General features: G+C 44.9%; 1 protein-coding gene across 2 annotated transcripts in view; it reads left to right on the forward strand.

The window, feature by feature from the left end:
• Window positions 1-19242: 19242 nt before the first annotated feature.
• The window catches only part of LDLRAD3 (low density lipoprotein receptor class A domain containing 3), a 243599-nt gene continuing 241548 nt past the window's right edge, over window positions 19243-21293 (forward strand). For both annotated transcript variants that reach the window (XM_058688642.1, XM_058688646.1), the window contains exon 1: window positions 19243-19347. In XM_058688642.1, the coding sequence (XP_058544625.1) occupies window positions 19302-19347 (46 nt within the window). In that variant the 5' untranslated portion in view covers window positions 19243-19301. The remainder of the gene's footprint in view (window positions 19348-21293) is intronic.

A 21293-nucleotide genomic window follows, 5' to 3' on the forward strand; every position in this document is an offset into this window, starting at 1 on the left:
GGTAAATATTGACGTGTTAGTGAAATTAGTTAATTAATTTCATTCAAAGCAAAAGAATAAGAAATATGGCTAGAAAGGAAACACCCAGTATTTTGCGTAGCTGTGTATACTTTGGTAAAAATAAATGTAGTGAGTTTGGCTTTGTGTTTGACACCCTGTGTTAAAAATTCTTTAGCATCCGTAAATACCAGAGTGTTTTAGATGACAGTTGCTGTAAACATACCCATGTTACAGATGGAAAAGTAAGCCCGGGGTAGCTAATATCTGCCTTACGTTCCCCAGTATGGTAGCCACTAGCCACATGTAGCTGTTGAACACTTGAAATGTAGCTAGTCTGAACTGAGATATACTGTAATTATAAAATGTACACCAAATTTTGGAGTCTTAGTATGAAAAAAAGTAAAATATGTCATTAATATTTTGTTGATTACATATTGAAATGATAGTGTTTTGTAGTTGGCAATTATAAAGTATATCATTTATTTATTTATTTATTTTTAAATTTTTTTAACGTTTATTTATTTTTGAGACAGAGAGAGACAGAGCATGAACAGGGGAGGGGCAGAGAGAGAGGGAGACACAGAATCTGAAACAGGCTCCAGGCTCTGAGCGGTCAGCACAGAGCCTGACGCAGGGCTCGAACTCATGGACCGTGAGATCATGACCTGAGCCGAAGTCGGCCGCTTAACCGAACGAGCCACCCAGGCGCCCCTAAAGTATATCATTTAAATTAATTTTATTTCTTTTTTTTCCTTTTTTTTTTTAAGTGTGGCTACTAGAAAAATTTTAATTACATCTATGGTTCACATTATATTTCCATTGGACAGCATTGGTCTCGCCCAGGTCCTAAGTGGGTAGCATCTAGCAGGGTGCAGTCTAGTATGTTGGCAAATAGCCACGCGAGACAATGACATCCAAATGTAAATTACTTGAAATTAAGTATAATTTAAAATTCAGTTTCTCGGTTGTACCAGTCACATGTCAAATGCTATTGCCAACTGTGGCTAGTGGGATAACACAGGTAGAAACGACTTAAATCAGCCCAGAAAGTTCTATTAGAAATGCTGGTGTAGCACATCCCTAAGCAAGCACTGCCTCTTTGCTGAGCCATTGTCCATTGAGACCGTCATGATGTGCAGTGAGAATAAATGTGTCATATGAAAGATAAAACTGTGCAAATAGTGATAGCATGTGGTTGGCGGTAAGGATTAGTAAATAAAGTATTCATCCTTGGAAATGGTAACCTTTAAGTGCTGCTCAGGATGTAGCTTCAGACATGATTTTTACCCATTGGGGTGATCACCTACTTTTGATGGACAGAAAAGAGGTAAATCAGGTGGAAAACACTGGAAACACTCAGGATGCTTTGATAAGTTTTAGTGCACAAGAACCTCCATGGCAGCTCTAAGCCTGTCTTTGTTAGGGGTCTGGTATCTGATGTCCAAAGAAGTTAGACCGCTAGCGTCTGTGGCCTAGCAACCAGACAGCACCAGTGTTCGCTCCCCTGGGCCTGCTGCCCCGAGGTGAAGAGGGTAATGAGAACTGTGTGTTTCGGGGTTCATGGGCTGCAGAATGGGGAAGTCACAGACTTCCCTTAAGGGGAAATGTCTATGAAGTAAAGAGTTAAAATTATTGTTCTTTTTAAAAATTTTTTTCTTAATGTTTATTTATTTTTGAGACAGAGAGAGAGAGAGAGAGAGAGAGCGCATGAGCAGGGGAAGGGCAGAGAGAGATGGAGACACAGAATCTGAAGCAGGATCCAGGCTCCGAGCTGTCAGCACAGAGCCCGACACAGGGCTTGAACTGACAAACTACGAGATCATGACATGAGCCGAAGTCAGACCGACTGAGCCACCCAGGCGCCCAAAGAATTAAAATTATTCCTAAACCAACACCCTTGGAATCACAAGCCAAATTTAATTTCTTCAGTCTCTCTTTGCTTTTGTCCATGACCTCTTTTGTCTAGAGCCATAGAAGGCCCAGGTGTAGCCAGAAAAATATGGAGGAGGGAGTATAGAAGTAATCGAATGAGAGATTTTCTTTGGCACATACTCTTTTCCACGATGGTGGGGAACATGCATCTAAACACGTTTATTTCATTGTATATAGGATGAAACTCGTCTGTAGTTTTGTCGCCTTTCTTCCGTTTGTCCAGAAGTGAAGATAATCAGGCGAACTAGCCCTTATGAGTGCTTGTGTGTCATTATTGTCCTCGGTTTTCAGAGGAGGAAACTGAGTCTCTGAGTGGTTAGTTCCAAGGTCACTACCTGGTCAGTAGCTAAACCGGGATTTAAGTCCAGCTCTCCCCTGAAGCCAGACTCTGCTTTACATGCAAATGCCTGTCTGGGCACCTGAGGCAGAGCACAGTGGCATTCCCTGCCACCAGCATTAGTGTGGGTATAAATGAGTTAATACTGTATATTGCTTCTGAGGTGTAGGATTTAGCCTGTGAGAGTCTCCATGGCCTGGAGTACAGAGGCTAAGAATCTTTGTCACTGATAAATGATCTGCAGGCTCTTAATCCTGATTCCACATTACTCATTTGTAAAGCTGCTGGCATATTTGCACTGAGCAGATTGCTCTCTCTGCCAGGCTTAGCTTCACATGGCAGTTTGGGATTTTTTTTTTTCTTAAAGATTTTATAAAGCTGAGTATAAAATGGGAATGTTTTCATAAACGCTTAAGCATCTTTAGTGAAGCTAATTTATAGAATGTAAATGTTCCTCTCCGGCAATTTAAACCCAAATTCCTCAGCAGTGGGAGGTTGGGGCCGAGAAACAGGAAACTGCTCTGTTTCATTGTTCATGCTCAACAATAAAAAATTAAATGGCCTAAAAAGTGCAAGCCAGAGAGATTTTTTTTTTAGACATTCCTCTGAATCTGAGCACTGGCGATGAACACAAAAATTGGATGCGTCTCTTTCTTCCCCGTGGGGCCTGGAAGCCGCGCCTTGTACCTCTGGGTGACTCAGCCACATGTCACCGTGCTAGGCACATACCCAGCACCATCTTGAATGAAGTCACCTTTGCCAGCAGCTTACCTCACAGCCCTTCCCTTGGGAGCACACCTTGGGAATGGTGTGACCGGGTGGCCGAGAGCCTGGATCGTACAATGGCAAGAGGCCTTTCTGTGCAATCTGCTCGAGAGCTTAGCACTCAGCCAAAGTCTGCAGCGAGGCTTCCCTGGTAAGATTTTTTGGAGATACTTTCTGCTTCTGTTTTATATCCCCATTTTTGTTTTAATGTCTGTTTTTGTTTCCAAATTATGAGATGGCATGAAGTCTGCCTTCTCTCTTATATGGAACCAGGCGTTATATAAATAAGTAGATATTTAATACATCCAAAGGGGAAGTGGTTTTTTTTGTTTTTGTTTTTGTTTTTGTTTTTTTTACTTCTTATCTGTGGCTTTAGGGCTTCAGTCTCCTCTTTTGTCTTTTACCCCCCAACCCAAACCACATGAAACATGCTAAATTCTCCCTGAGTGTGATGACTTTTTTTGTTTAATTGTGCACAGCTGGCACCACCCTAGCCATCAGATAAAGACATTTGTGGACCCTGTATAACAGGAGAACTAACACAAAAATGAACATTTAATAAGTGCTTTTGCTGTTTCAAGTCCCTTATAATAGATATTTCATCTCATTTCACTCTTACAACAATCCCGAGACAAACATCATCATTCCTATTTTGCAGATGGGAAAACCAAGGCTCAGAAAGATTCCGTAACTTGTCCAAGGCTACGTGTGGAAATGCCACGGCGGGGGGGGGGGGGGGCACCCTGGCCTGGGTCGTGTGGATCTCACGTGCCTCGCTGAGCGGCAGCTCTGCTCAGGTTGACCTCCAGGCTCACAGAGACAAGAAGACAAGGTAAATTCAGGTACGTCACATTACGTGACATAGCCATGTATCTGAGAATCATTGTATTAATCCAGAATACGATAGACTCTGCTGCAGCAGCAAATCCCAAAGCATCAATGTCTTAGCATAGTAAACGTTCCTTCCTTGCTCATGCAAAACCCACCGCGGAAGCCCAAGCTGGATGGAGACACGGCGTGTGTGTAGATGCTTGTTGGGAGTCCCAGCTGAGTCCAGCCTCTGAGTCATCCCATCCCAGGCACCAGGCATGTGAGGGAAGAAGCCTCTAGATGATTCCTGCTCTTAGCATTGCAGGTCACCTCCAGCTAGTCATGTCTTCCTGGGTAAGGCCCCAGGCACCAGGTAGCAAGACAGGTGCTGTGTCCTGTATGAAGTTCTGGCCTCAGAATATATGAGCCTTTTAAAGCGTTTGTTTCGAGGACCGCCGTTTATGCAACGATGGATAAACCTCACCATACAGGCTGGGTTTGCACGTGGTGGAGACTGTACCTCTGGTTCACTCAGCGGATATTTGCCGAGCATATTTTAGGAGCCACACTATAGGAGACACTATTCTGGGCACACATCAGTGAACAACACAGATAATGAATCCTGTCCTCATAGGGCGTATATTTGACAGGGAGAATAGTTGCTGTTTTTTAAAAAAAAAAATTATATATATAATATATATATATGTATATATATATCATATATATATATATATGTTTAAGTATGTTTCTCTAGGTATAAAAGTAATATTCACTTATTGTGTAAAATTTGAGAAATATAAAAAATGTTTAGAGATGCAAAAAAAATGCCATAGGAAATAATAATCATCATGCAGAATTACTGCACACTCTCTATTGTATTATCTTACTCTTTCTCCAAACTGGAGTCACAGTATATAGTCAGTTTTATATCCTACTCCCCCCCCCACCCCTGTTTAGACAGTACTGCGAACTGTCATGGTCCATTCAGGCTGCTATAACAAAATACCTGAGAATGGTAAGTTCAACAGAACAGAAACAACAGAAATTTATTTCTCAAAGCTCTGGAGGCTGGCAAATCTAAGATCAGTTTGCCTGAAGACTCAGGATCTGGTGAACACCCAGTTCCTGATTCACAGATGGCAACTCTTTGCTGTGTCCTCACACGGTGGAAGGGGTGAGGGAGCCCTCTCGGGTTTCACCTATAAGGGCAAGAATCCCTTCCATGAGGACTCTGTCCTCATGACCCGACCACCTCCCGTAGCCCCCACCTCCTAATACCATCACCTTGGGGGTAGGATTTCCACATATGGATTTGGGTGGGGGGATGTAAACATTCAGCCCAGAGCACCAACTTTTCTCCATTTCACTAAAATATGATTTTTAACCATATTTCACAAGCCGCATATATTTCTAGCCAGTAGCAAATACCAATTATTTAACTATTCTGCAACTATTCTACATTTTAGTTGATTTCAATTTTTCACTGTGTTAAGCAATGGCTTGAAAAACAACCCTGAACGTGAATCTTTGGCAGCATCTTTGATTAGTTGCTTAGAATGTAATCAAAGAAGTGGGATTACTGGTTCAAAGGGTATGTGAATGTTCAGTTTCTTAATAAATATTGCCAGGTTGCTTTCCAGAAGGTTAGCACCAATTTGCATTCTCACCTGTATTTTATGGGATGCTGCTTTCATACCTGTGCCAGTACTCAGTGTTAGAGTGTTTCTAATCTTTGCCAATTTGTTACATTTAAGAATGGTATTTCATTTTGAGACTGGTTCACTGCCCAGGTTGTGCACTAATATGGGCTTTGCCTAAACCTGAGTTTTAATCCCAGCTCTGGCGCCTTGTAACAAGATAGGTAACCCTTGTAAGACTCAGTTTTCTTTCTGTCAAATGGTGCTATTTATTCTGACTCTTTGGGACACTGGGTGGATTAAATATGTTCAAGTTTATAAAGTGTTTAACACCGTGCCTGTCGCAGAACAACTAAATGGTATGTGTGTGACAATTCAGAAATTACCAACACGTGAAGAGTTCCAGCCTTTTTTCCTTTCTCCAAGTCTTGGAGAGGATTCTGATTTTGCTTCATTGTATTTCTCTCCCTTCCTTCTCTTCTGAAGAGCGGGGCTGCCATTCTTTTGGGCTTTTGTGAATTAGAGTCGGGAAGAATGAGCGAGGAGAATGACAAAGACACACTGGCCAGGGACAGACCACTCAAACCCCAGTGGCTAACAACACATGGGGCTGCCATTGTCTACAAGCAGACTGACAGTGGCTGGGCTCAGCTGGGTAGTTCTGCTTCAGGCTGTGGGCTCCCTGGGCATGGTTCCAGGGTTTATGCTTGATCTGGGGCCCATATTGAATGAGCAGAAAATACCCAGGGCGATGCTGTCATGGTAGATCACTGGAGCAAAAGGGGTCAAACCAACACCCACAAGCACACTTAAGGCCCCTGTTCCTTTTGCATCTGCTAATATTCCATTGGCTAAAGCAAGTTATATGGCCAGTTGGCCATCAGTGGGGGTGGGAAGTCTCCTTGTCCCACAGTGGGGGAGGGAAGGGAGTGAATAGGTGTTGAATGAATGATCCTAATTAATGTTTATGGAAAATTTCAGGAAGAGGGTGCTAGGTAGTGTGCAGTGTATAAAACGGGGAGGAAAGAAACGAGATTATGAGACACATTGGGTATATGTGAGATGTTACAAATCAGAATCTTTTTAATTTCTGGAAGCCTCTGGTTAAAAACTTGTAAATTAGTTTTGTCTGTTTGGCCTGGGCTTCACCAAATGATACTTCCCTTTGGGACTGACCTTAGGTGTGATGGCTTTCATAGCGTCACATAATAGGAAACAATTACCATCTTTTCTACGCTGCAACCTGCAAGCTTCTTTCTCTTTGGGTATTGTAGAACTTCCAAGCATTTCCTACTTCTTTTTCTTCCAATAGTAGAAAAATATGGGTAGTGGCTTCCTATTCGTGGCTTACCAAGTCCCCACGAGAAATGGGTCACACGTCCCATCGCCATCTCGTTTAAAGGAGGACAGACGGCATGCTTGAGAACCCTTGTTGGACAGGAGGGCCCAGGGGCAGAGAATGAGAGCAGCCTGCTGCGTCTCAGGCATGACTCAGAAGCTCCAAATTCACTTACAGAACCTTCCAGTGAAATCAAATTGAGAGTGAGCGCAGGGCGTGACCCGGAGGAGATAAAGCAGGAAGAGATCTAATGAGAGGAACCATGTCATTTCAGTGGTCTTTATCATCTGTGCAGAAAGCTTCCCCTCAGCTCCCTGGAGATCATTTACCTGGAACCTGACAAGAGCCTAATATCTCTGATCTCCAGGTTTGCTTAGCTCTGCAGATGGCTGGCACATCACGTATAAAACATTACCCCACATTCCTGCTGGTATGAGGGGCTTGTTCATAAATTCATCCCCAATTGTAATTCTCATTCGCTTTATGGGTAGACTAGCTGAACATGGACTAACAGCTCTGCTTGGGTCTCTAAATGTCATCTGTCTTTAATGTTATCCAACTCATTTTTGTTTTGTTCCTTTCCTAGAAAGCAATACTCTTGACCTCTTAAAAAAAATCCAAGCCAAGAAGAATCATAGAATGTGTCAAGAATTGCACTAAACGGGTCCACAGCCTCCCTAGAGCTGTGGTGTGAATCATCAGTGGCCTCGAAACCCATTAGGATTTCATTGGAATAATGGGCAATATGTGCGCCTTTATATACACAGTACATTTGAGTGTTTGGGGGAAGGGACTGGTCTGTAATTCTGTGTCAAGTCATTAGGAGACATTTTTTTTTTCAGAGTTTTTAAAGTCTACAGCCAGATTGGCTATCTTTCCCTATTTCCATACGAAGAAGGGAGTGTATAAACATAAAATCTTCTCTACTATTGTTTCTCCCTCCCTCCCACCCCACCTGCAAAGGGTTGCTCTTTTTTTTCTTTTCTGGAGTCTCATTATAAGCAATTTTTTCCTATGGTTAAAAGCTTAGACTCAGAAGTTGGATAACACAGGTTTGAATTTCAGCCATTTCTGCGACATTTAATAAGATACTTTACCTTTCCATGTCTGTTTCTTCTTCTGAAAATAATAGGACCTGCCTATTGAATGTAAGGTACCTGGTATATGGAAAGCCTCTTCACGGGGCCCACGGGGGATTTGGGCTGTGGCCACAGGGGCAGATTTCCCCCCGCCCCAACCCTGGCCGGGTCCCACCTCAAACATCCACTGAGTGTCTCAGCTTTTCTACCTCAGGGTCTTTTCCAAAGTGGGGCAACCTGGAAATGCAAAGATTTAATTCTCAACCAACGGGAGACAGGAATCTGTGGGTAAATGTCTCATTCCCCGACTCAGAGGGATAATTTGAGGTGTGGTCTATGCAGATCCCAGAGGGTCCACAGTCAGGATGAGCCTCAGTTGCCCACATTTACCAGCTCAAGAAATGCACCCTTTCATTGACTTCTCTCTAGCTGTTGCCATTACATTCCCTCCCTCACTTCTGCTTCCTGGGATCACTTCCCAGTAAACTTCCTGCACCCAACTCCTTGTCTCAAGCTCTGCTCTGGGGAATCCCAACTCATAAAACTCCTAATAAATATTTGCTGTTATTATTCTCATGGAAAAACTTTTCTAGTGCCAGGGAGACTAATGTTGGAACCAAAATTCAAGATGCGTGTTGAGACTTTCTTTCTCATTTGTTGTTACTTAAATGGAAAAATATTCAAATTGATAAACATTGCCTCATTTTGTACATGTTTGGTAAATCCTGTAAAATCAGACCATCCCCCCAATACTGGAAACTCATGGAAACTATGCTTCTCTTCCTTTCCTGGCACTTCTCACTCTTGCTTTGGGGAGGAGTTGGGCAGCTGGGGTGATGTGGGAGGCACTCAGGGGACGCGGTGCTATTTGCCAACTAGTCCAGGGGTGTTTTGTTCTGACAGATGGCTGTCTGTACTGATGTGTGCTACCTGAATGTCAGTCCTGGTCATCAAGATTGGCATTAAGTTCTCTAAACTCTTTTACCCAATTCCCTTTTGATCCCAACTACTGGCATTGGCAGGGCAAGTGAGGATGAAGATTCTAGCCAGTGACCATAGAACATCTTTCCCCCTCAGTGCAAAGCCAACTGGCCCATACCAGTATCAACTTTGACTTCATTGGCACCATGCCGTGACATTTGAGCCAACTGGCCTCCGTGGACAGCTTCTAGCTTTACCACCTTCTGATCTTTCCCCCTTGGAAATTTTCATTGCAATTACTCTGGAGTTTTGCTGTGATCAGGCTTACAATTATATGGCAGGGCGCTGGACATTGTGGGGTGGGTTGGCACACCTCTTAGGATGGGCTCGCTTAGGCAAATGTCCTCCTTGCAATGCTCTTTTAAATTCAATCCCTCCCTGGCTTGGCCACAAAGGCACAAGCATTGCCAAGGTGACTTTATTATGTGTACCCTGGAGTATATTCCCTTTTGACTATGTAGCTCCATTTCCTGGAATTATTATTTCTGGTAAGATTGGGGTTGATTTCTGGCTACCTAGTATGTTTCCAGCTGAAACATTTTATTCTTCACTTTGCCATTTCATGAAGCTTTGTGAAAACACCCATTTTCCTCTTGGAAGGTCGTTTTCGAGGGCGTTACTGATTTCCAGCTTCTCTTCTCCCAGGCCATGGTGAGATACAGAACCAGAGACAAGTTGCAGCTCTGATGCTTATTGACTATAGGACTTTGGGCTTAAAACTGGATTTTTGTGAGCTTTTGTTTCCTTAACTGCAAAGTGGGAATAAAGATGGGACAGAAGTGGTCGTGTAAATCAAAGTATGAAACAATCTAAGATATTCTCCTTTTTATGTTTATTTATTTTGAGAGAGAGAGAGAGAGAGAGAGAGAGAGAGAGAGAATCCCAAGCAGGCTCTGTGTTGTCAATGCAGAGCACAATGGAGGCTCAGTCTCACCAACTGTGAGATCATGACCTGAGCCTAAACCAAGACTTGGATGCTTAACTGACTGAGTCATTCAGGTCCCCTAAGGTATTTTTTATTTGGCAAATATGGAAGGAACTCTCACCATGTCAGCCCTAGTTCTCACCTTAGGAAGCTATGGTTCAGTGGGGGAAAGAACCCATAGGCGATCTTAATGGGAAATTATGATCAAACTCATAAATCCTACAGACAGAGATAAATATAGGGTGTTACTAGAGCACATGGGAAGGAAGCTTAACTCAGTCTTAAGGGCTCATGGAGGGCTTCTTGGAAAAAACAGAAACATTAGGAGTTATTAATAGTAATATTTAGTTCTAATTAGTAGGGTGCTTACTAAAAGCTGAATAGTATGCTAAGTGCTACTTCATTTAGATATCACAATTGTGCCTACTTAACCTCCATTTTATAGTTGAAGAAACCAGCTCAGAAAAGTTAAAGAAATTGCTCAAGGACACAGAGCTAAGTGGCATGGTCAGACTTTGAACTCAAGTGTGATTCCAGAACCCTTGTTGTTTTATTTTAATTCAAGAACCCTTGCTTTTAACAAGACAGATTATGCAAATCTGTTCCTGCCATGTCCCTGCTTAAAATTGACCATTTGTGACTTCTTAATGCTCACAGGATAATGACTAAACTCCTTACAATAACCAAAAGTCTCCTGCCTACTCATCTGGTCTCACCTTTCACCCTTCCCTCTGCCCCTGGCCCCCATGACCGTCAGCCTCAGCAGCAGCTCATTAAGAATATACTTAGCTAAGTCTGAACTTGTCTTGTGGGCAATGGAGGCCACGGAGGTTTCCAGGAGATTAAGAAGGAGCAAGACAAGATCTGAAAAGTTTAGTTAGGAGAGAGTTGAAGCCACCCAGGCAGAGACACATGGGGGTCTCAGGTAAGGAAGGGGCAGGAGGGAAGGAGAAGGGGTGAATTGCATTCAATAGACATTCAGTAGGTAGAATATACAAATCATGGTAAATGATCATGTTGGGGAGTGAAGGAATGCAAGGGGTCCATGTTGACTTCTGGCTTGAACAATGGTGTAGAAAGTACTAGCTACATTGAAGGAGGTATGGTTACTGCCTGACAGAAGCCAACAAAACCTGCAATTCTACTGTGTTTTCATTATACGTATGCTGAAGGGTTCTGGAAATTGTAAAAAATTTCCCTTCCTGGTCCTTTTTGTTTTCTCCCTTCCACACTGGGTGTGAGAATTCACTGAAGAATGCAAAAAAAAAAAAAAAAAAGAAAAAAAAAAGAAACCCAAAAAAACCATTTTCTCTGCACAACCCCCCCCACCCCCCAACCAAGTTGAACTACAAACCCACACAGCAGCAGCCCCCGATCAGGCAGTCAAACAGCTCTCGGAATTAAGCTTTTAAACATTAAAGTCAATCAAGCCCAAAGAATCTAGCGTGAAATGAAGAGGTGTTTCAAAGAAGTAGGCTGAGGTACTCTGAGCAAAACAACTTAAATTATTAAAACAGAGTTTTCACAGTGTGGGAAAATGTTCCAATAATGTCCGATTAAAAATGTAAATCTATTTACCTTCCAGATGGTTTTTTTTTTTTTTTTGTGAGTACTCTAATTAAAATCTACTGCTTACCTGTTTGTGAAAAAAAGTCAGTTACCTGGGGAAGGTAATCAAACCTAGGCATGCTGGAATCATTTTCTTGACATTTGTCACTGAGTGAATATCTCCTGTGACTTTTGCCTTGTTAGTTAATTACTTTATAAATTTCCCTACTGAAAGTGGAAATCTTATTCAGTGTTGGGTTCTTTTCAGAATTCAAGTGTCAAATGTTCATGTTATTTCAAAAGATGGTTTCTCTCTTCTCTATTCATTTCTTCCCCTCCCTTCTTGGCCCTGTGGTACATTTGTCCTACTGATAATATGACATTATGATATTAAAATCGCTTTTATATCAATTAACTTGGATGTCTAGAATATAAGGTCAACAGGCTCTGGAGGCAGAATCATTCAGTTGGAGAAACAGGAAAGAAAAAAGTTCTTCCTAAGTGAGTGATCTTCAAGTGGATTTATATTCAACTGTGGCACAAGGAACAGCGGTAGATCATGTGTTTATTTACCAAATAAACTATTGTCTACATCAGCGCTGTTCAAAAGAAGTATGTTGTGAGCCTCAAATGCAAGCCACATATGAAATTAACATTTTCCCAGCAACCACATTAAGAAAGCATAAAGAGGGGCACCTGGATGGTTCAGTCGGTTAAGCCTACGACTTCAGCTCAGGTCATGCACTCATGGTTCGTGAGTTCGAGCCCTGAATCGGGCTCTGTGCTGACAGCTCAGAGCCTGGAGCCTGCGTTGGATTCTGTGTCTCCCTCTCTCTCTGCCCCTCCCCTGCTCATGCTCTGTCTCTCTCTTTCTCTCTCAAAAATAAACGTTAAAAAGATTTAAAAAAAAAAAAGCAGAAAGAAACCAGTGGAGTTAGTTAACTTTATTTTATTTGCTTCTATATATCTAAATATTATATTTCAACATATGATCAACATAAATCTTACTGAGATCATTGGCATTCTTTTTTGTGCTGTCTTTGAAATCTAGTTTGCGTTTTGTACCTGGGGAGATCATAACTCAGAATAGCCTCATTCAAGTTGGCAATGCAGCTACACATAGGCAAATGTAGCTGATGGCTACCACATTGGACGCTGTAAATGTATATAATTCTATGAGAATTTTTCCCCTCAAATTAATATGCCAAGAGTGGGCTTACGCTTTTTTAAAGTTTTTTATTTTGAAAGAGAGAGAGAGAGAGCGAGCAGAGGAGGGACAGAGAGGAAGGGAGAGAGAATCCTAAGCAGAGTTCTCGCTGTGAGCACGATAGGCTTACACGTTTAATGAATCCACTTTTTCTCCCTTTCCCACTGAGAAAGAAAAAAAAATGTTGCCTGCTAGGAAAACTGGCAAAATGGCTCTGATGATAAATTGAAGGTTAAATTTGTTTTCATATAATTGTTTCTTGGTTCCAGGACTGGTCACAAGTGAAAAATCACCCTTTTAAGGGTGTAGACAACTTCATTCAAGGGGCAGTAAAACTGAGGCATTAAAATAACAAGCTGCATGGTTTTTTTTTCTTTTAAAGGAGGGGTAAAAATTTCATCCTTTTTTCAGATGGTGCAACATTTTCATTAGGAAATGTCAATAGATGTCTCTTCTGTAAGCTAGGGACTATATTAAACATGAATTACAAGAATTCTGTTGGTTCCCAGCAGGATTATTCTGTAGATTAGCCTGGTAAATTAAAAAAAAAAAAGTATGTACATTTGGCAGCTCGGGGATGATTTAATTTCTAGCTGGGAGACCTCTCCTGCTCAGCATTGTTTTGAGCGGTGGTGGTGGGAACTACAATAATTAGATGCATCCAGAAAAGTTTTCTAGGAGCTGAATTGTATTACATAAGAAATCAAGTTCTATTGGATGTGCTGAGCGTCTTTACCTAGTGAGCGCAGTATCTTTCAAGCTGCAAACACATTCTGGGTTTTATGAATTGGGGATTTTTTGTTTTAGGAGGCAGTAAGGTTTGGTGTGGTGTTGTAGAAATTCTTTGGAACCAAAAGGATCTGACTTTGAACCTCAGTTTTCCCTGGGTTATTTTGAGCCACTCTCTTAAATTCTCTGGGACTCAGATTCCCTATCTGTGAAAAGAGGATTACAATCTCTAACTCCTTAGGGCGCCAGGGTGGCTCAGTCAGTTGAGTGCCTGACTTGGGCCCAGGTCATGATCTCGCAGTTTGTGAGTTCGAGCCCTGTGTCGAGCCCTGTGCTGACAGCTCAGAGATTCTGTGTCTCCCTCTCTCTCTCTGCCCCTCCCCTGCTCACACTCTGTCTCTCTCTCTCTCTCTCTCTCTCAAAGATCAATAAACGTTAAAAGAAATTAAAAAATCTAACTCAGAGATTATTGTGAAGATAAATGTGATCATAAATGTACAATGTCTGAAGCAGACACTTGATCAGTGATGATTCTCTCACACTGCCTTCCTCAGGGGACCAGGTAAGATTCAATGATGTTAAGTGTTCACTGACTCAGTGTTTATGGTGGTCAAGCTGTCAGCCAGAGCTGGGGTCTAATCTGAAGGCTGGACTAGGGCAAGATCCGTTTCTATGCGCACGTATATGATTGTTGGCAGGATTTAGTTGTTTGTCGACTGTTAGATTCAGGGCCTTAGTTCCTCACTGGCTGTTGCCTGGACATTTTTACAGTTCCCTGACGCTTGAGCCTTTCGATAAAGCAGTTCACAAAATGGCAGCTGGCAAGCAAGAGAGAGAGACAGAGAGACAGAAGGTGGGGTGGAGGATAGACGCCAAGTGTTCTTGTAACCTAATTTTGGAAGTAACATCCCATACATGTGGCAGTGTTCTGTTTGTTAGAATTGAGTCACGTCACCAGTCCAGCAGCACCCAAAGGAGGGGATGACACAGAATGTGAAAATGAGGAAGTGGCATCACTGGGGGCCATCTGGGAGGTTGTCTGCCACAAATTCCTAAAGCTTTAACCTTCACGTTTCCTGGTATTACTTCCCCCTCACATGTAGGTCCTAAGTCAGAAGAGATGAAGAAATCAGAGCTCTGAGTCAGGAGCTCTGGTAAATGCGTCCCATAACCCTTGTGACACCAGACGTTATGCTGTGCGCTCATTGGTCGGTTTGATGTGTGTCCAACTCCCCACGTAGTCTGTGGACTCCACGGTTTTGCCCACTGCAGCAATCCAGAGCTTAGAGCAGTGTTTGGCACAGAGATGATTCTCAGCAAACGTTTGTCAGATAACTAAGGGAATGTGTGGGGGTCCTTTCGCTTTATGCAACAATTCTAGGAGGTTGGGTGCAACTATTATGCCCATTTCACAGGAAACTGAGGCTCAGATAAAGTGACTTTCTCAGCCTCCTGGTAGGACTAGGAGCTCAAGTGTATCGAACCACCTCAAGCCTATTCCCTCAGTCATTTGACTCTGTGGCCTTCTCCTGATTATATGTCGGGGGTAGTGTGTGTGTGTGTGTGTGTGTGTGTGTGTGTGTGTGTGTGTGGTGTTTTTCAGGAAGGCAATGGTGGCTTTTTTCCACCAGATAGTCTCTCAATAGGCACCACCCACTACAGTCTGAAGTGGAACAAGCCTTCTTCCTTGGCTGTATCCTCAAGTGAATTTCTGTGTTCTTCACATACAAGAGAGAGGAATGGAAATCACACGAAACAAAGGAACACTGCAGACCAGGGGATATGGAGCCCCTGAAAAACCATGAGCCACAGAGGTGACTCTGGAAGTGAAGCTTCTCATGCTACTTCTCTGCCTGAGAAGCTCCTCTCTGCTGCTTACTCCTTGTTTGCAGTAAACTTTTTGTTTGTTTTTTAATTTTTTTTAATGTTTATTTATTTTTGAGAGAGAGACAGAGCGTGAGCAGGGAAGGGACAGAGAGAGAGGGAGACACAGAATCCAAAGCAGAATCCAGGCTCTGAGCTGTCAGCACAGAGCCTGACGCAGGGCTTGAACTCATAAGCTGTGAGATCATGACCTGAGCCGAAGTTGGCCGCCCAACTGACTGATCTGCCCAGGTGCCCCTGCAGTAAACTTTTTGTAAATAAAGTTTTTCCTTAGTCCTTTTAGTTCTTCCTCTTCAACCCTCTTGATGGTTTCAACTCTTCTTCAAGTTTGAAAGAGTCTTCTTGAAATTTGACAGGCCCGAATCTTAGATGCTTTGGAAGAAAGGTAGTGATGATGACAATAATAGAAAAACCAACTATGATAACAACCAAACTTATGTTTATCGAATGCTTAGCTATGTACTAGGCAACATTCTAAGTGTTTCCCATGTATTACTTCATTTAAAGCATCCTTTAGAACCATGAAGTCAATCCTACACGTTACCTATTATTACACAGTGAATTACTCTGAAAGTTAGTAGCTTAAAACAGCAATACACATTTATGATCTCTGATGGCTTCTGCGGATCAGGAATTTGGGAGTGGCTGGGTAGCTCCAGCTCAGGATTTCTCACGAAGACTGCTTTCATCTGAAGGCTTGACTGGGGCTCAAGGTTCCACTTCCAAGATGGTTCAGTCCAATGACTGGCAAGTTGGCAGGAAGCTCAGACCATCCCCATGTGGCCCTATCCACAGGGCTGCTTAAGTGTGGCGGCTGGTTTCCCCCAGAGCATGGGATCTAAGACACAAGGAAGAAACTGCTATGACCCAAGTGACCCAGCCTTGGAGGTTCCCCAGCGACCCCTCTACAGTATCCATTGGTCATAAAGGCCATTCTGTGGGGGAGGAGACTGTACAAGTGCATGGATACCAGAAGGCAAGGATCTTTGAGAGCCATCTTGGAGACTGGCCGCCACACCAGCTACCTTGTAATATGAACCACAACCACAACCGCAGCTACCTTTTCTTAAGCAATTACTATATGCAAGGTACCATGCCAAAGAATTTATATATACTGTCTCATTTCATCTTGAAGGCAGCCCAAGTTCCCAGTGTTCATATGATGCCTGTTTTACCCACAAGGAAATGGAGACTCAGAGAGGTTAATAACGTGCCCAAGGTCATAGAGCTAGTGTGAACAAGTGGGAGGAGCATGGGAGCACATCCCAAACACCTGAGCTCAAGCCCAGCAGTGCTGTTTCACCTGTAATGTTCTGGGAGCTGCTTTGAGGAGTGATACAAAAATGTAGGGAGTGGTGGAGATTATACCGATGACCGCAGAGGGACCAAGTCCCTTCACTTCTTTGTCAGCAATGGGAACCCATGTCAGAAGCACAAATACAAGGACAGAGTGTATCACTTGGCAAATAAGAGACAAATACAATCTCGTTTTGATTTTTATTAAACCAAGCGTAAGAAAAAGACTTGCAACTGCTTCTCTGAGACCTAAACAACTAACATTAGAACCTATCGTGTTTTCCGGAAACAGAATGCCCTGTGTTTTTGATGGGATTTCAAGAACTGGGAAAGGGGAGAATAATGAAGTATAAAGAATGGTTTCACAGCCTGTCCCAACAGATATGGTGAGGAGGTTGGGAGTGATTCAGTATAAAAACAATTGAACTTCAAGAGGGCTTTACATTTCTTCAAATCATTTCAAAGACATTAGTACGCTTAAAAGTAGTGTGTGTGTGTGTGTGTGTGTGTGTGTGTGTGTGTGAGAGAGAGAGAGAGAGAGAGAGAGAGAGAGAGAGAGAGAGAGATGTGGAGAGTAAGCAATGTATACTAAATCATTCCCAAAGTTCATGGGCCCATAGGGACCTAAGGAAACAAGATCGTTAGTAGTGGGTCAGGTCCATTGCCCTTCTATATTCCTAAGGTTTGGAGGAAAACGAGCAGCTGGAGGAGAAATTACTTACCTTCTTGGGTATCATTTAAAAATTTTTTTGTTATGTTTTTATTTGTTTTTGAGACACAGAGAGACAGAGCATTAGCAGGGGAGGGGCAGAGGGAGAGAAAGACACAGAATCCAAAGCAGGCCCCAGGCTCTGAGCTGTCAGCACAGAGCCCGACGCGGGGCTCGAACTCACAGATTGTGAGACCATGACCTGAGCTGAAGTTGGACACTTAACTGACTGAGCCACCCAGGAGCCCCTTCTTGGGTATCATTATCAAAAGCTAGGGACTTCCTGGAAAAAATGCACATCCCACCTCTACCTTTTTTGCATGCAATTTTAGGGGCTTTAAAACTCCCTGAAGCCCATGGGATAGTCTCTCTAGTGTTCACAGATCCCAGGATGTACTCCTTGAATGCTAAATTTTTTGGAGAATTTATTTATATTTTCCACACTAGACACACTACTTTGTAGTGTGGAACTTGCTAAACTTTCCTATATCACACCACATTTTCTCATTACTTTGAACTGTCATTGGTGTTTTAAAATTTGACCTGATCCACTTGAGCTGTCACATTTCTAGACTAGAGCTAACAATGAAAAAGTCACTGAACCTCAGCATCCTCGAGCTTGCCTCCAGTGCACCCCCAAAGTGATGCCGGCATCCCCGCTATAATCTCCCTGGCTAGTTGTCCCAGCACCCACACCTTCTGGACTCCTCCAAACAGGTACAACTTACACACAGTACAATTCGCCCGTCTTTGGTGTGCCTTTTAGGGATGCAGTTACATATGTTTTGACAAATGTATGATATTCTCTTGTGCCCCTTGCACCCATCTCTTTCCCATAGTCCCAGACCCTGGTCACTACTGATCTGATTTTGGTCCCTATAGCTTAGCTTCCCTCCTCCTCCCAGGTCTTATAAATGGAATCATACAGAATGTGCCCTTTGGGGCTGGATTCTTTCTCTTAGCATGCGTTTGATATTCACTCATGTTTCATTACATGATATAATATAATTTGCTTATCCATTCACCAGTTGATGGACATATAAATTATTTCCAGTTTTGGGCAATTGTTTGTATTCGTTTTTTTATTTTTTGGGGGGCGAGCGGTGAACTTGTTGGGGGAAGAGGTACTACTCTGTATCTTGATTATGGAGAGGCAGGACTACTCTGCATGTTGATCGTGTAACACAACTTTACATATTTGGGGAGGGTCAGGAGGTGGAGGGTGGGGCACAAAAGTGCCACAGCATTCTTCCACCATCTAAAACCCTTTGGCAATTTTCACCAGCGCCTCTCGGAGCTCCAACTGCATTTGAGCAGCTGTTCATTTTGCATCTGGGTAGGCCTTTACATTTTTTTTTTCTTTTCCGCAAATGGGGGCCCCAGTGTTCCACTGGGCATAGGTAGACAAGATCCAGATGAAATAACTCTTAAAGGTGTTAGCTTCCCTACTCCACTTGTGGTTCTCAGATGTCAGTCTAGGAACCACCTAGACGCTTGTTAGAAAAGCAGAATCTCCGGCCCCACCTCAGACCCACGGAGTCAGAATCGGCATTTTAACAAGAATCCCGAGTGTCCAATGCGTATTACAGTTTGAGAAGCACTGGTCGCGGTATTCTGCTCTTGCTACTAAAAATAAAATGCATATTTTCTCATAATATTTGGTCCTTTCTTCCAAACTTTTTCTGTCTCTCCCTGGAGTGAACTAATTTTATAGTTAAGTCAAGAACTCCAGCTTGGGTCTGGAAGGCGGTGAGCGCTGCATCCTCGAGGATGGAGGAGCTAAGGGAGGAGGAAAAAGAGGGGGCAGAGAACAGAGCCCGGGCTGTTGGAAGAGCCTCGAAGCCCAGGCGGGAGGCGGCGAGGCCAAGGGGGCCGGACGCTCCGCAGCCCCGTCGGCGGCCCCTGCAGCCGGGCACGCGGGACAGGGCGCGGACGGCGCGCGCGGCGGGGCGCTGGAAAAACTTGGCTGAGCGCGGCCGGCGGCCGGGCCGGGGCGGGCGGGGCGCGCGGGGCGCGCGGGCGGAGGGACAGCGGGGGGCGGGGCCGGCGCGGCGAGGGGCGGGGTCAGCGCCGCGGCCGCGGGGGCAGCGACGGCGCCGGGCAGCGGGAGCGGCGGCCGCGCCATGTGGCTGCTGGGGCCGCTGTGCCTGCTGCTGAGCAGCGCCGCGGGTGAGTCGGAGGGCGTCGGGCGAACTTCCTGCGGGGCGCGGGGCGGGGGTGCGGCGGCCGGGCTGCGATCGCGCGCCCTCCCCGCGGCCTGGCTGCGTCTCCCGGGCGAGTGTGCACGGAGGGCGGCCCCCGGCGCCGGGCTGGCCGGGACCCGGGCGAGGGGCCGCGGCGGGGTGCGCGCAGTCCTATTGTGTGGGCGTGCGGGCCGGCCGGTGCGGAGGGCTGTGCGCGCGGGCGGGGCTTTGTGTGCAGCCCGGCTGGAGAGCCCGGCTGCTGCCCCGATTGGGCGTAGCTCCAGTGCGTGTGTGTGTTGTGTGTCTTGGGGAAGGGAGGAGGGGAGGGGAGGGGAGGGAACTCTTCCCTGATCCCATCTTCCCAGGCTCCCGGTGCTGGGCGCTGTGCGAGCCTCCCCAGGGCCTCTTCCCGCATCCCTCGCGTGCACCCTTGTGCCTCAGTTTCCCCCCTGGACGTCTGGCGGGTAGCATGGTGGCTTCTTTCCACTCCTTCCGGAGACTGTGTTTGGTTTGGGTAAAGAGAGATGATGCAGGGCCAGACCTGGGAATTATTAATCTTTCCCACTTATCCTGGGAGCAGAACGTTTGTCATCTGACCACCCCGAGTTGTTCCTCAGCGAGCGCCCAGACTGGCGAGGTGCCCGTTGAGAGTGCACCCGAGCTTCATCTGGAGGCCCTTTGGACCAGGCATCACCACAGCGGGTGCATCCTGAGGTTCTGGGAAGCAGCAAGCCTCTTTCCCTTCCTGACAGCGTGCTGTCCCCTGGAACTTTTCTGCTGATGTGGTCACGCTCAGAATTCCAGCCCAGGAGCCCTTCCTCCTCTGCCCCGGCCCGCTGGCCACAGCTGTCAGCTGCCCCTCCTCAGCTTGGCCCGCCCCCTGACGTTTATTTCTGGGCAGCTGATGCCCAGAAAGTGGGTGACAGGGCCCAGTGAACTTTCTTCAGTAGAAGCATGCTTGCCTGACATTTGTGCTATCCACTTATCTAATGTATGCCTGATTTCCCCAGATGCTTCTAGCTGTTTGCTGTGGAGGTGTCTGTGGTGGTTCATGTGTTGGGAAGTTGAGGCTCACATCACTCTGAGCTCCCCCACTCCCCCATGTGTGTTTGGAAAGAGAAATCCCCCTCCTTCCTTGAAGTCCCTGGTCCTGGTCATCCTCAGAATCCACTGGGTAGCCTTTTCCACCTCTCAGACCTGTGACATCATCCCCACCCCTGGAGACCCGTTTTGGTGTCTGTGGGTTTGCCGTGCCTTCCAGTGATGGTGGAATGGTGGTAGGTGCCATGGGGTTTTAACTCAGTCTGGGGGACAATGCCCTGTTTCTCCTGAACTGTCAGGCCAGTCCAGCGAAAGAGTCCCAAGGGGGCATTGGCAGCTATAGGTAGGTGTGAATGAGCCTGTGTGGGGGCTGTTAGAACAGGGAGCTTTCCAGGGCCTCTAAATTCATGCTCTCCATTTGCATAGCCGTGATGTGTCCCATGGTAACATCCAAGTAGGACAGTCTGGAAGCTGGCTCTTGTAGGTGTCCTCAGATTTGCTTGTGGCTCAGTGGACACTTTTTGCAATTCCCAGTTGGTACTTGGTTGCTTTGGTTGAGTCTCCATGTCTGTAAAAATAGCTGTGAAGTTAATTTTGTCCTTCTCTGGTCAATGCTGGTTATTTAATACATGGATACGTATAAAATAGCGTTACAATAAATAGTCACAGTGGGGAAGGAGAAATTGGGGGTCACAGAACCTCCTGACTGTCCGTGGTGGTGGTTTTCCATTCCCTGTGGTCATTGCATCAGTGTGGCTTTGAATCACCTTTACAGTTGTTGCTTTAGAAACTTCTAGGCAGGTTGGGTTGTGTGTGCATTTTTCGTGTTACATTAAGCATCATCCTTTTAGCATGGATTCCGCGTTGACCCAGTGTGTTACCAGAAACAGG

The sequence above is a fragment of the Neofelis nebulosa genome, chromosome 10 (assembly GCF_028018385.1).
Source record: "Neofelis nebulosa isolate mNeoNeb1 chromosome 10, mNeoNeb1.pri, whole genome shotgun sequence".
NCBI classification, from domain to species: domain Eukaryota; kingdom Metazoa; phylum Chordata; class Mammalia; order Carnivora; family Felidae; genus Neofelis; species Neofelis nebulosa.